The sequence below is a fragment of the Hypanus sabinus genome, chromosome 30 (genome assembly GCF_030144855.1).
Source record: "Hypanus sabinus isolate sHypSab1 chromosome 30, sHypSab1.hap1, whole genome shotgun sequence".
In the NCBI taxonomy this organism is placed as follows: domain Eukaryota; kingdom Metazoa; phylum Chordata; class Chondrichthyes; order Myliobatiformes; family Dasyatidae; genus Hypanus; species Hypanus sabinus.
In genome coordinates this window covers 35,781,412-35,796,323 of record NC_082735.1, presented here as the reverse complement: position 1 = coordinate 35,796,323, position 14,912 = coordinate 35,781,412, and the positions used below count along the sequence as shown (strand labels likewise).

At 41.5% G+C, this 14,912-nt stretch overlaps 1 protein-coding gene across 1 annotated transcript in view; it reads right to left on the bottom strand.

The window, feature by feature from the left end:
* Positions 1–7,358: 7,358 nt before the first annotated feature.
* LOC132383365 (protein lin-28 homolog A-like) overlaps positions 7,359–14,912 on the bottom strand; it is a 76,911-nt gene continuing 69,357 nt past the window's right edge. Inside the window, exon 4 of the mRNA XM_059954256.1 lies at positions 7,359–7,731. Coding sequence (XP_059810239.1) covers positions 7,359–7,731 — 373 coding nt within the window. The remainder of the gene's footprint in view (positions 7,732–14,912) is intronic.

The window sequence follows — 14,912 nt, the reverse complement described above, 5'->3', positions numbered from 1 at the left end:
TTCAGGGCTCACATGGCCAGAAGGACCTATTTTGTGCTGTCTCTCTAAATAAAACAAATAAAACTGCAAGTCAAAAGAACCACATTAACATCACTTTGGGGTTTCAAGTTAATGGGAATCATGTTCCTTTATATCATAAACACTCACAGGTAGAAAAAAAATATATAGCAACAAGAAACAGACAAAACACTATCCATTTTTAATTCAATTTCCATTTCAAGTCATGAAGCACTTCTTGAAAATGTGTTTGTTACATTCTGAATTGTTCCCCGGCACCCAGTGGCCTTCGCACAGCCACCCTGTATATCAATTATAACAGCAGTTATAATCCACAAGGGGCTGCATTGCTTTGGTTACTAGCAGTAAATAACGCTACATTCTCCCGTCATTTCTTCCTGTACAATCTCAATTACATCCTTTGGTATATCCATCAATCTGTAAACAGTGTCTTTAAAAATGTGTTTCTTCAAAAAAAAAAGGTAAACACAACATATAAATATCACATTTTTTAGGAGATTAAGTAACAAATTCTAATCTAGACTACTATACTGTTAACATACAAGACAAGCACAGTAAAAAATGTGTTCACATCTGTCTTATTCACAGGAGCAACTAGAAAGAGACTGGGGGAGCCCCATGGAAATTGCATATTCCTTGTGCAAGTTCCACTCTTTAGTCACGGTAATGTAAACTATCCTGAGGTAGTTCTGTATAGTTATTTAAATTGAAGTGTACACACTGTGTATACACATTCCACTTCACTACATAACTGGCATGAACCATCCGCTTTCTGAAGCACAGCCTGTGACTTGGGAAGACAAAAGAACACTAAATGAGTTCAAATGATTCATGCCTTTCTATCAAATCTATTCTAAAATGATTCTACCTGTTGCATAATATTGCAGTGTTTACATTCTCGCAATGGACACTGTAGACAATCACATAAATGGGAGTGCAACAGTGATCGGACTAGTCAATATTCATCAAAAACAAAACAGTGATGATCCTTTTGTGCCAGGCACCTACAGTGTGATCCACTGACGGCTCAGCAGTACAGATTACTTTCATCAGGACGAGCTGACCTGAAGCATTAATTCTGGTTTTTAATTCATGGATTCTGCCTGGCCTGCTCATTATTTCCAGCATAAATTTTTTTTGGACACTTCAGATTTCCAGTATTTGCAATTTTTCCACCTTTTGTGGATCGTAGATTAGGTCTAACACATAATCTCAGCTTCTTCCTAATCCTCTATATCAAGTGGCTACAAATTTCTCAGGATTGATAGCTGTATCTTGTGCTTACTTAGAAAAGCTTGGACCATATTTCTTGAGAAACTGTTGATCAGTTCTGCATCCTACTTTCTAACTGATTTCTCATTCCACAGGATTTTACCTTCTATAGCTAGATTCCCAACAAGATTTAAACCTATCTGTGTGTTACCACCTCCAAGAGGACCACAACCTTGTCGTAGGGTTTGAAAGTTTGTGTGCCTCAATGACCCAGAGAGCTACATTGGCTTTACGCTTTGGCTTTTGGTAGGGTCACCCATGCCAAACAGGTCAACGGGTAGAAGCCAGACTTAGAGTGGGTCCTCCAGAGCCAACAAACTCTGACTGGTCAAACAAAACCATTATGGAAACAGCAATGAAGAACCCTTCTATATCTGAGTCTCCACCCAGGGATTTGCATGGCTGACAGTAGTGAAAACCGAGAGGAAGTTACTGTCATGATGAAGGAAGTCCTGAACACCACTGGTGTAATGGGCAGTAAGGATGTGTTACCAACCTCCTATTTGGCCTTCTACATCCACTCATACTCATGGCCAATAATACAAGCTGCCCAAAGTTATTTCACCTTGAATCTTTAAAAGCAATAAAAATCCCATCAAACCATCTTAGCCGCATTCAACCCATCATATGTTGAAGTAGAGGGAATACCTTTGTTAGGGATCTACCAGAATGGTAGTTCGCCTGGTAGAATATAGAAGGGGAAAGTATTAGTCCACCTTGAATCAACATTGAGGTTCCTTCCCTTACAGGAGTAGTTCCCAACCCTTTTTAAAGCCAAGATCCAATACCACTGTGGACTCCATGTTAGGAACCCTTGACTTAGAGCAATGTGACCATCTACAACTCTCTGCCCGAGCACTATGGATCATTGAGGCCAGCCAGGTCAGATCAGATCAGATCTATGAGGTTTCTGTCCACTTTGATGATTCATGAATAAGGGGAGATGGTATTGAGGTAAAGGCTCAGTAATTGGCTCGAGCAGTAGACACCAGTCACCCAACAAGCCAAATATCAAAGAATCATGGGATTGTACAGTGGGATCCTCAACTCTTTAAGGAGCAACAGAATCGAACATTTCAAATCTAAAATATATGCAGCAGCTATTATTTCCTCCTAATGGGTAACTATCGAGAAGATTAAGGGAATCAACTAGTAAAATACAGTCCCAACTTGATTTTATTTTCTTATCCCTTTCCGAATTTGGTATTTAGCTAAACTTTCACTTGGAATTTAAAATCAGTTAGCTTGCAGGAGACTGGAAATCTGATGAATTGTGTTAATACAGAATTTGGGGGCTGGGGATTGACAATAAATCACTTCCCATTTACTCCCTGTTCATCAATAGGACATCCCAAGCTGTTGCACTCCCTGTAAAAGCCACTTGACACAGTGAGATCAACATTATTATTAAAAATGGTCATCAATCACTTTTTATAAATCACCAGATAGGCATAGAAAAGCCATCTGGTCTGAAAGACTATCAAAAAACTACCATCATACAAAAAAATACTGAGAGGTAGATCGAAGGTAATATCAGAATTGTACCATTGCAGTTTGATTATGCTTCAAAACACTACACTAACAAAATGAAACAGCTTCATACAGTCCCTGAGTAGAGCTTTTCATCCTGAGTTAGTTGATTGCAGTTATACATTACAATATATAAAAATACAGAAATAATATATTAAAACACAGCCTGCAAGCACTGTATGAGAACATACTGTTATCTGCATTCAGACCTTACACATTACTTAAAAAAAGAAATCAATTTCAGCAGAGCTAGTTAATTTGGATCAAAGAAATTTCCAGTTATCACAGTGTTGGCTCCATACTCCCCAGCCCTTCTCAGCCTCAACTAACCGGCCTGTCCGTGATAGTCTGCAGAATTTCAGATGCCGAGAATCAGGGTCTTCAATTATGAGTTTGTGCTGTTCCATGTTCTTTTTCGCCATGCTTAGCACTGATGTTGTCAGCAGTTTGGAAAGTAGGAGAGGTAGGTAATGCACCACTCTGAGGACCCCATTGCTTCCCTGGTGTCAAACCGTAAATCTGAGAAAGGAATCAGCAGGTTTTTACATCATTAGTGATTTAACAGTTCTGAAGTTTCCATTTGATAATGTGGCACAGGGTTCCATGGGCACAAAAAAAAAAATCACTGATCTTTCGTATTGTGTTCTGTTTCCGCTGGCATTGTATTATGGAAATGTCACCCACTGATATCAGATTCCATCAGAACAGTATTGCTATTGTCTTTCATTGGCCAGAGTTCGATAGGGATGCTGGTTAAGATAAGGAGTCTCTTGCTGCTTGAGGTAGCCACATGGTTGAGATGGGCTGGGTGAGACGGACATTTTATTGGGTTTGGGTAGAATTAATCGAGTGGAAAGGAAGGGTGAGAGTTTGTCACTCTGGGCACTGGCCAGAAGTCATTGTTGAGTGTGTCATGGTGCATTTTGTGTCTAGTGTAGGTCTACATTCATTCTTCTCAACAAATCCCACCTTTAAAATGAAGAGCTGTATACTATCAAAAGGCAAGACAGAGGGATTGGGGGACAGAGGGGAGTCCATTTATAATTTTGCATCAGGGATCAAGGGAGATTTGAGCAATAAAATGATATGCTAGTTGTTATTCCACTATTCAGTCCAAGTTAAAAATAAAACTTAAAAGACCGATGACTGGAGTCCTTCACCCTTGACTGTTTCCAACCCTCTTTGTAAATTTTTCTTTGCCAGTGTAACTGAATACTTCCCAGTAGTACCCTAAATCTCTACTCACAATCGTTTACTTGAAAAAAATACAAATATCAACCCAGTTCAAAATATCTTACAACTGGACAACTCTTTCACAGTGCAGATTTCATTCGTGGAAAGGTGGATCTCTGAGTGTCAACACTCCCACGAGCAGTCAGTTGTTTCAGGTGCAGATCGAGATTAGACAAACCCAAAAGATGGGTGAAAACTTCTCAGAGATGGTGTGCAAAGGAGTGAGATGCACCAACCAGCATTCTTGGGTTAAAGGTAGACTTACATTCAGTAGCTGACAGTCAGCAGACACTATGAGCGATAAAATACTTCTAAGATCAGGAAAAATATCTTGCATCCTCTCAAACATGTCGGTGAGCTACTGACCCCTTATCTCTGGAAATGGTACCCACAGTGACGCTCTCTTAAGGCCATTTCAAATCTAGTCATTTGCTCAGTGATTGCTAAAAATACCTGAGATCAACATTTCTTTAGTAAAAGTGAGGCAGCATGAAGCTGATTTAAATTGCCCTCCAAATCGTAGATGTGGAGATAAAGTTCGAGCACATCATTTAAACTTAGTCGGAAGAGAGCAAGTAGAATCACAGTGTCAAGAGGAGCTCTCGGGAGATTTACAAATGGAAATAGCCAAAACTGGGAACAAGATCTGTGATGTAAAGCACATCTCTAAGAGTCTCAGGTAAGTACAGCTATGGATCAAAGACTAGATGAATCTCTGGCTTGCTGTCACTCTCTCCTGGATACTCTCCAAAATCAGCAGCTTCCAATGATGGAATCTGTAGGACCATTGGTACCAACGGAACTGGAAATGTGAGTGAGCAAGAACCTCCCTGTTTCCACAGTCTGATACAGAGCTTGGTGTGTGTCCTGGGCCACAAGAGAGCCCAAGTGGCAGAAAAATGAGGTAGAGGGTTGAGCAGGGAAACAGAATTCCACATGATGTCTGAGGTCCAAACCAAGAGGAAAAGAATCTCTGAGTAGTGGGACCTAGACTCATCTCCCTTGATATCCCAATGATGTAGAAGCACCTTTGGGACCTCCAATCCTTTGGGTCAGAAGCAGACTGGAAATTAACCCCAAAATGCCTTACATGCTCTAATCTCTATAAACCAATGACCCCACAATCCCCCAAAGGGTCAACAAAGAAGGGCACAACCTCAAGATGGTTCCTGGGATCTTGGCCCCTGGCTCTGCAGAGTATTTCTCTTCTTGCACTATGTTTAAGTAATGATGGGGATTGGATCCATTATCTCCCTATCTTGCAAAGCCCCAAGAAGCAGAAGTCTCCCAAAAAACTAATGCTGTCTGGAATTAATTGATAGCAGGCATTTCCCCCTCACCATTCAGGCCATCGATTAGTTGAGGCGCCAATTATGCTTCTGGCAAGCTGTCCGATCAAATCCCAGTATGAGATTTTGATATCAGTCAAAATATTTTTAAAAAGCTGCTATTGGAAAAGTGGCCTTGAAGTTGTTGGATTGTCATTTTAAAAAGCAAGGTGGTTCACTAATGTCCATTTCGATGATGGGAAACCACCCATCATCATACAGTTTTGACCCTGACCACACCCACCCTCCCTCCATTATCTTGCCCAATTCAACCACCCTCCGAAATTGCCCCAGATGGTCACCGCTGGGAAGCTGGAGATAGAGGAGAGACGTCAGTCTCGACAGCACTGACTGAATGGGATAAATGACTAGATGTGAGACATTCACAATCCTGTCAATTGATGGTTGGAAGTGATCAGCACAGGGTGGGGATCTATTTGACAACTTATGGAGCCAAAATATTAAACACGCTGATTAAATTCATCGTTTGGTCAAAACAATGTCATCCACTGCTGGAACCAACAGTAAAAAAGGAATTCAGTTATTAAAAAAAATACGATAAACAAGACTGAAATAACGCTGCAGTATGGAGAACTGGGCAGTCTACTCCTGGGTCTGCATGAGAATTCTCTCTCAGCCACTAAGCACTCCTAGTAAAAGCCCTGTAACACCTTCATCACACATCTCACTGCGTGATTGGGATCAACTTTTGGGAAAATGGAAAAATTGCTCTCCTGTTGCTAACTGGCCAATCATCTGATTACGAGTGAAATTTCAACCCACTGACCACCTCACCAGTGAGCAGCAGGTAAGTGTAACAGGTCATTCACCAGAGCCCCCTCTGCACTGGTCTTCTCATCTCACATAGCCTTGCTTGCTTATAAGAGAAGGCATGCACGTATTCAACTTCATGAGGGGGAGAGAAGAGAGGAGAGAGAGCGAAAAATGCACAAGAGAGTTCAGTTCATAGTTCAGCCAATTCAAGGGAGGTTCAATGGGCAAATACTTCAAAAAGCATTGTGCTATTGGTTACAACTACTCAAAAGAATCTCACAGCCTGATTGCCGGCTTTGAGATCCTCTGTACTTCCATGCAAAGGTAACTGAATAAAGTTGCAGGTCCACAGACTCAGAAAAACTGTGAAACATGGATGAGAAATTATCCAAATCCATCATGCTGTGGTCTATAAGCACTGGTATTTTATTACCATCAAGTGCTTCTGGGGGCTTTGCTTTATGTTGTTACCCTGTTCATCTGCCAGAGGTTTAAAGTGAGATCTTCTAGATGTGGAGCACATCATAATTGCCCACCTAAGAAGAAGGGAAAGCTTCCACTTAAAAATTCACCACTCCAGGCAATGAGGACTGAGAGTTATTTGGGTGTACGTCCTTGTGTATTCAAAGTCCTTACAGGCAGGTCAGTTTATCTTCATGGTGATACTGTGTTTGGTGAAGCAAAGTCTGGTGCTGTGTAGTGGGAGAATGATTATTGGGATAGGGTGAAGAAACCATTGCTGGATTGTCAATAGTCAGAATCCTATGCCTGGTGGCCTCAGAAGGGTGAAAAAAAATGGTCAGCTAGTCTGACCATTATCGATAAGACTTAGGAGAAAGTGAAAAGCTGTAAAATGGATGAAGAAAGAGAAAATGACCCTCTTACTCTTGAAAAACAGACATAAAATAAGATCTCAGCATAAAGTGAATCTCCAGGAATACCTGTGGTGTGGGATAGCATAAGAGTGGAGTTGGTGAGGGGAAGGAGTGGGATGCAATAGGGACCACTGAGGAAAGATGTCTAAAAAGGTTTCATTTGGGAGGATGTCTATCCAAATCCTATTCATGGTCACAATGAGTAGAAGTTGGATTCATGATCAAGTCTTTAGATTGTTTTGGAGATCTGCTGGGTTGAGGACTCAGCAGAGGAGGTGAACCTGAGGTAGTTTTAGATCCTGAAGTGGTTCCCAGCACTGACAGGGCGTCAGGTCTTTGTCCTGTTCTGTAAACATGAGCCTTGCCTGCTCGGCTCCTCAGCAGATTCTTGCAGGGCACCCTCCGCACATTCAGGAAGCAGCTTTTCCAAGTGCTCGCCCGTCTCCTCCAGAAGCAGGGCGGTGCTATATTCTCCTCCTGTCTCCTGTGGGGTGGTAGGCGAGGGGGAGGATGTTAATGGCCCCGCCATTGGCTTGTTTTCCTGCCTTCCCTGAGAACTGGCGGATTGCTGTTGCTGGGTAGCTTTGACTGTGCAATTGGCCACCATGTGGCCAATACTTTGGCAGTAATGGCACTTCTTGGGCTGGGGAGCAAGCTTACATTCCTTTGCATGGTGATCCAAGCCTCCACAGTTGTAGCATCTAAAGAGAATCAAAAAGCACAAGAATTAATATACTTCATCCAGGAATCACCATTCTTCTACACCTCAACACAACTTGTTCAAAATTACCCAAGCAATCAGAGAATTTCAAATTATAACCTTGGTCACCCAAGTTTACATGAGCTTTCCTGCAAGTTTATAAACAATGCTGGAGTTCTGCATAAAACCGACCATGTTTCCACCAAGCTAGGATTCTTTTTATTGTTCTAAGCAGCAGAAAATTAAGCATAGGCTCTTAAAACTAAACCACAATACTCCTTTCCACTAAGATATAGTGTAACTAATAAATCAGCTTGTATTATTTTAAAAGCTGGATTTCTTGTACACAAGTTCTCCTTTCACTTGTGTACAGGAACTGACACTAAACAATCTTGAAGCTTCTTGAGTGAAACTGATTTGAGAATGTTTACATAAATGAGAAGCAAAACTTGAATTGTACCAATCAAACTATATAGTTTTAAATGCATTGAGGAATATTCTCGAAGCAATTCGTCCATCCTGGGTAAGCCCTCCCCTCCATTGAGCATGTCTACATGAAACTCCGTCACAGGAAAGCAGTATCCATATCAGGGACCGCCGATCCCCGGGGCATGCTCTCTTCTCACTGCTGCCGTCAGCAAAAAGGCACAGGAGCCTCAGGACTCACACCACCAGGTTCAGGAACAGTTACTACCCCTCAAACCAAAGAGATTAACCTCACTCAGCGTCACTTGACCCGTTCCCACGACCAATAATAGATGCACTTTCAAGAACTCATCATATGCTGTTATTAATTTTTTTTTGAATTTGCAAGGTTTGTTGTCTTTTACGCACTAGTTGAACACCCAAGTTGGTTGGTCTTTCGTTGATTCTGTTATGGTTATTATTCTATAGATTTATTGAGTATGCCCAAAACAAAATTAACCTTAGGGTTTGTACATTGTGGCAAGTATGTATTTTGATAATAGATTTACTTTAAACTTTGTTTTGCTGCTTTATGGCAGATTTTCCTATTTTTGGTAATAACAGACACGATGGGAATGTGGAAGCACGGTTTGGCATCTTGCATCTTGACCTGAGAAGTTAAGTGATCTTTTGCTTTAATTGCAAACAGGAGAAAATCTGCAGTGGCTGGGAATCGAAGCAACCCACACACAAAATGCTAGAGGAACTCAGCAGGCCAGGCAGCATTAATGGAAAAGAGTAAACGAGATTCAGGACTCTCAGTTTAATGTCCCTCTCCAACAGAGCTCACCATTGGCACTGCCCCTTTCCTTTGCTTATTATTCCAACCAGCACAGCCCCATCTACCTGTTCAGCACCTTCTCAGTAAAGCTGATAGTACAATGACTACAGGTCCCTCCCTGCTGAAGGGGCACGATGTTAATGGCCATACCACTGGTTTGTTTTCCTGCCTTCCCCAAGAACATCGGGTGAATATTACAGCCACCTGTATCTAATGAGTTTAACAATACTCTCAGTCCTTTATTTAAAACTCTGAGTTAAAAAAAGATACTTTACATACATATAAATCTGATTACAAACAAGGCTTGTTAATTCAGCTGGTATTTACACCCGCTTCACTGAATGCAAACAGTAGGGGGCAGTGTCACGCCATTAAAACGGCAGGGCACCGTCATGCCTTGAATAGCAAGGTGTTCAAGCTAACATTTTTGCCCAAAATCTCTCATGCATGTACTTAGTTTTAGTGCCAATATCTGTGGCTATTCTCCCACTGCTAAGAGTTTTGTAATTAATTTATAAGATGAGATTCAAGATTGTTTGTTATTTCCTGTACATAAGTGTAAGAATGAAATGATTGTTACTCTGGATCTGATGAAGCACAAATGATAATGAACACAAAACACAAAATGAATATAAATACATGATAGCTTATACACTTAGATTGATTGTATGTCTATGAAATGACAGTGGGCTGTACATAAGGTGATTAACAGGTACTATAGTGGTGGAGTTAGTGGGTGGAGGTGTTGATCAGCCTTACTGCTTGGGCAAAGTAACTGTTTTTGAGTCTGGTGGTCCTGGCATGGACGCTACGTAGCCTCCTCCCTGATGGGACACAGAATGCAGTGGTTCAGTCTTCAACCCCCAACATGATATCAGTACTTCAATAGGGATCCCAGTTTCTCACAGACGGTAGAAAAGTCACCCAACTATATGGAACGGTAATTTACAAACTGTAACAAATATAAGTATACACTCAAAAATTTCAACACACATCACGTTTAGGGCATGGATCACGGGCTTGGCTATTAACACACATGCCTCTGGGGCAGGCTAGACCCTACAACCTTCTGATTCAAGGAAGGGTGTTACAAACTGGTCATTGTAAATTGTCCCATGATTAGGCTAGGATTGAATCAGGGGTTGCTGGGTGTCACAACTCGAAGGGTTGGAAGGACCTATTCTGCCCCGTACCACAATAGATAATTAAACAAATTTCTTATCATTTTGCTCCTAGACAAACTAGCCTTTGTTCTGAAACTGTGCCCTCGTCCTAAATTCCTTCCCTGCGTCCACCTTGTTGTGCGTGTTTATCAGTGAGATCTAGCACTCAGTCAGTCTTCTCCCGTACAGCAACCCACCCTCTCTCACCTAGTAAACTTTTGCTGGTAATCCTCTGTAGTTGCATCTTGCCTAAGGAGCCTAGAACTTTACTTCACACCAAGGCCAAATGCACTCATAATAGACTTTACACCTGATTTCAAACTGTTTCTTAATAAAGGTTCACACAAAATTTGCCCTCATCACAGGCCCTCAGCAACATCTTGGCCTTGAAGCACACCTTGATAAGTTTGAACATCAATGCTATCCGTTGTCACCATCTAACATAGTGGTCACCAGCCAGTCGATCGCCATCGACCGGTCGACCTGAGATTTTCCCAGTAGATCCCGAAAAATAAATACACAAATACATTATGCCTGATAAATGTTTTGATGCAAATATGTAGTAACATCTACTTTGAAAAAGGACCACTCGACAACTTCATGCCCAAAGGGAACAACTTTATCTCGGACGGTAAAACAATTTTCGTATACAGAGGTTTTCAATAATGCGCAGAAAAGACCGGAAGGAAAACCCCGCAACCCTCTCTTTACAAACAGCTTTACCATGATCCTAATTGGTATTAACTTATCTTTATAATGCTCACATTACATAACTTCTCACCCTTTAAATTCCAATATTCCCCAAGTGTAAAGAAATGGGAAACAAATACAGTAGTGTCATTAGCTTGCATACCACTTATACTAGTGTCTCAGTAAGTTTACCAATACCAGAAAAGCTGAGGAGCTGAAGTCGGGGTTGAAGGCTCAGAGGACGTGGATCGCAAGTGTTAAAGGACTTGTCACTCTGTGAATGTTTTTCACGACAGTTTGATGAATCCGTAGATGTAATGCAAACAGCTGTTTGTCAGAATGGCTTTCCAGGATTTTACAACAAAGGAGGACTTCCTCACTCCTTTGCACTTAAAGGAGAGAACGAGAGGTGAGGATATTTACAATGAGTTTTTAAAAAATGTCCGTGAAAATGACATCCCCATTCATAAACTAGTGGCAATTACTACTGACGGTGTGTGTGTTGGTTTTGTAGCACTGTGCCATAATGAGCCTGATTTTCCCGACTTCCTGGATTATCACTGTGTGATTCATCAGCAGGCCTCGGCTGGGAAGTTCGTCGACTTTTCTCATGTAATGACACTGGTGGTCAAACTGATAAACTGGATTCGAGCAAAAGCGCTTCAGCACCGCTTATTCAAGGCGTTACTGGATGAGCTCGACGCCACTATGGCCTGTTTGATATGCTAGTTGCAGTGTTTTCTTGGTTGAATTAATTTCAAAGTTTGACAAAAGCATTTTATGTAATTAAAATACAATTAGCCCAAATGAAGGGCCTCAAGTTGGAAGTAAAATCTGAGCTGTTTTTTCTCTAAATGATTTAGTAGGTCAACCTTGCCTTTCACTAAGGCCGAGCTAGGGGATCAAAGTTTGGTGACCACTAATCTAACAAATATTCCATGCTTTGGTTACGTGCACCAAGGTGAATGACTGCATATTTTTCCATTCCCCATTCTCTTCTTCTCAACTGCCCATCATCTCCCTCCTCTTTCCCTTTCTCCCATGGTTCACTCTCTTCTCCCATCAGATTCCTCCTCCTTCAGTCCTTTCCCTTTTCATCAAGCATCTGACGCACAAGACAAGGACAAATCACGCAAACCGCAAAAGCAAACAAATAACACACAGGATATTAAACATCGAACCGCAGAGTCCCCGAAACAGTCCAGGAGTGACAGCCATTCAGTCAGTTCAGTTTAGCGCTGTGCAGGCCTCAGCCAGAGACAGTTCCGCTCCAAAGCGCCTTGATTGACTGGCACAAACGGCAGAAAAAGGGTAACATGGAGCATGAACCACAGAGTTCTCCAAAAAAAACCCAAGTCCAGAAGGAATTACAGCAGATTCATCAAACTCATCAATTTATCTGGCACAATTTTTTGACAAACACTTAGTTCTCAGTTTTTCATTCTCTCTGGACGCTTGATTCTTTAATATGCTCCGCAAGATTTTGATTTGTTTCAATGAAGATGGATCCAACATCTTCATTTATTTCCTCTATAATTTCCTTATTCCAAATCCAGTCAGATCTTGTGTTATCAGACCACTTTTATCCTCACTACTCTTTTCCTTTATAGTTACCTAAAAAGGTTCCCAGTCCTTTTCTAACCTGCCTTTATCAGTTTCTTGTTCCTCCTTTGCCAGGTTCTAATATTGTCCCAGTCTTCAAGGCTACTGCAGGAAAGTGCACAGGTGCACTTATCTACTCTCACAAATCAGATTCTGTCCCCACATCATGAGATTTAGCCAAGGTATCATAAATGCAGGTTAATACAGAGGAACAGAAGGGCATTCGTCCCATTGAGCCTGTTCTTCCATTCAAATAGATTACAAGACCATAAGATATAGGAGCAGAATTAGGCCATTTGGCCCATCGAGTCTGCACTGCCATTTCATCATGGCTGATCCATTTTGCCCTCTCAGCCCCAATCTCCTCCCTTCTACCCATATCGCTTCATGCCCTGACCAATCACAAATCTATTAACCTCTTCACTACCCATATACATATTTAATGACTTGGCCTCCACATCGACCTGTGGCAATGAATTCCAGAGATTCAACAATATCTGGCAAAAGAAATTCCTCTTCATCTCTGTTCTACATGATGCCCCTCTATTCTGAGGCTGTGTCCTCTAGTCTTAGACTCTTCCAGCATAGGAAGCATCTTCTCACATCCACCCTTATCAAGGATTTCAACATTCAATAGGTTTCACTGAGGTCAGTACTCATTCTTCTGAATCCCAGTGAGTCGAGGCCCAGAGCCAAGCACTCCTCATATGATAACCTTTTCAATCCGGTATCATTTTCATGAACCTCCTTTGAACCCTCTCCAATGTCAGATCATAGATTTCATTTCATACTCCATTTACCTGCCTTTTTTTATATTATCCCTCAATCCTGTATGCAAAATAAAACCTCAGACTTATTCTTAACATATCCCATCTGCCGTTTGGGAGAGAAATTTCCAGTTTTCCATCTTGTAGAAAATTGCTTTCAGATTTCACCTTGAATGGTTTGGCTCTAATTAAGATGATATCTGATCGTCCTTAACCTCTCCAATGTAACTTCTCCATTTTCAACCAAACCTTGGTTGTGTAAGTATCTCCTTCAGCTTGCCATTCAAACCCAAGCATAATTTCAAGCCTGGCATTTTGATATTGGGGAGTGCTTCCTAAGTTCACATCAGAATGATAAGGTAATTTGCAGAAGCACGTGGTAAAACAGGCCAAAATCACCATGGTTTCCTTGAGGGGAAATCTAGCCTGATAAGTCTGTTGGAATTCTTTGAGCAAATAATAGGCAGGATGGAGAAAGAAAAGACAGTAGAAGTTGTTCATTTGGATTTTCAGGAAACGTTTGACAAGGTGCTGCACATGAGGCTGCTGAACAAGATAGTGGCCATGGTGCTACAGAAAAGATACTAGCATGGGCAGAGCACTGGCTGATTGACTGGTAGCAAAGAGTGGGAGTAAAAGGGGCATTTTCTGATTGGCTGCTGGGGGCTAGTGATGTTTCACGGGTTCCACAGCTTTGCAGGATATAATGTTAATGATCTGGATGATAGAATTGATGGCTTTGTAGCAAAGTTTGCGGGTAATAAGTGAAGGGGCAGGTATTCATGAGAAAGCAGAGAGTCTGCACAAGGACTTGGAGAATGGTCCAAGTGGTAAATGGAATACTGTGTCGGGAATTGCACGGTCATGCACTTTGGTAGAAGGAATAATGGCATAGACCATTTTCTAAACGGGGTAAATTCAAAGCTGCAAAGGGACTTAGGAGACCTTGTGCAGGATTCCATGAAGCTTAACTTGCATTTTGAGTCGGTGGTGAGAAAGACAAACGCAATGTTAACATTCATTTTGAGAGGACTCGAATATAAAAGCAAGAATGTAGTGTTAAGGTTTTATAAGGCATTGGTTTGACTACATTTGAAATATCGTGAACAGTTCTGGGCCCCTTATTTGAGGGAGGATGTGCTAGTGTTGGAGAGGACCCAGGTGGAGTTTTGAGATTTATTCCAGAATGAAAGGGTTAATGTACGAGGAGCATTTGATAGCTCTGGGCCTGGGCGGGGTTCTCATTGAAAATTACCAAATAGAGTAGAGGTGGAGGGGATGTTTCCGTTTGTGGGGAAGTAGCAGAGAATAGGACATCCCTTTAGATTAAGATTTCTTTTAGTCAGAGGATTGAGAGTTCATGCAACTCATTGCCACAGACACAAGTCATTTAAAATGGAGATTGATAGGTTCTATATTAGTAAGGGCATCAAAATTTATGGAGAGTAAACAGAGAATGGGGTTGAGAGGGAAAGTAAATCAGCTGTGACCATACAGCAGAACAAACTTGATGGGCTAGTTCTACTCCTGCATCTTACGGCAACCCATTATTGTTAGTCCAGAAGATCCTGATGATTAGAAATTAATCTGAGCAACGTTACAAGCAAATCAGATCAAGTCATTGGGGCATTTTGATAGTAAAAAATCTTTGGGATATTTCCAATGCCGATTCTGGCCCAGTTAAATAAACATCAAGGCCACGATGTTCCCACTG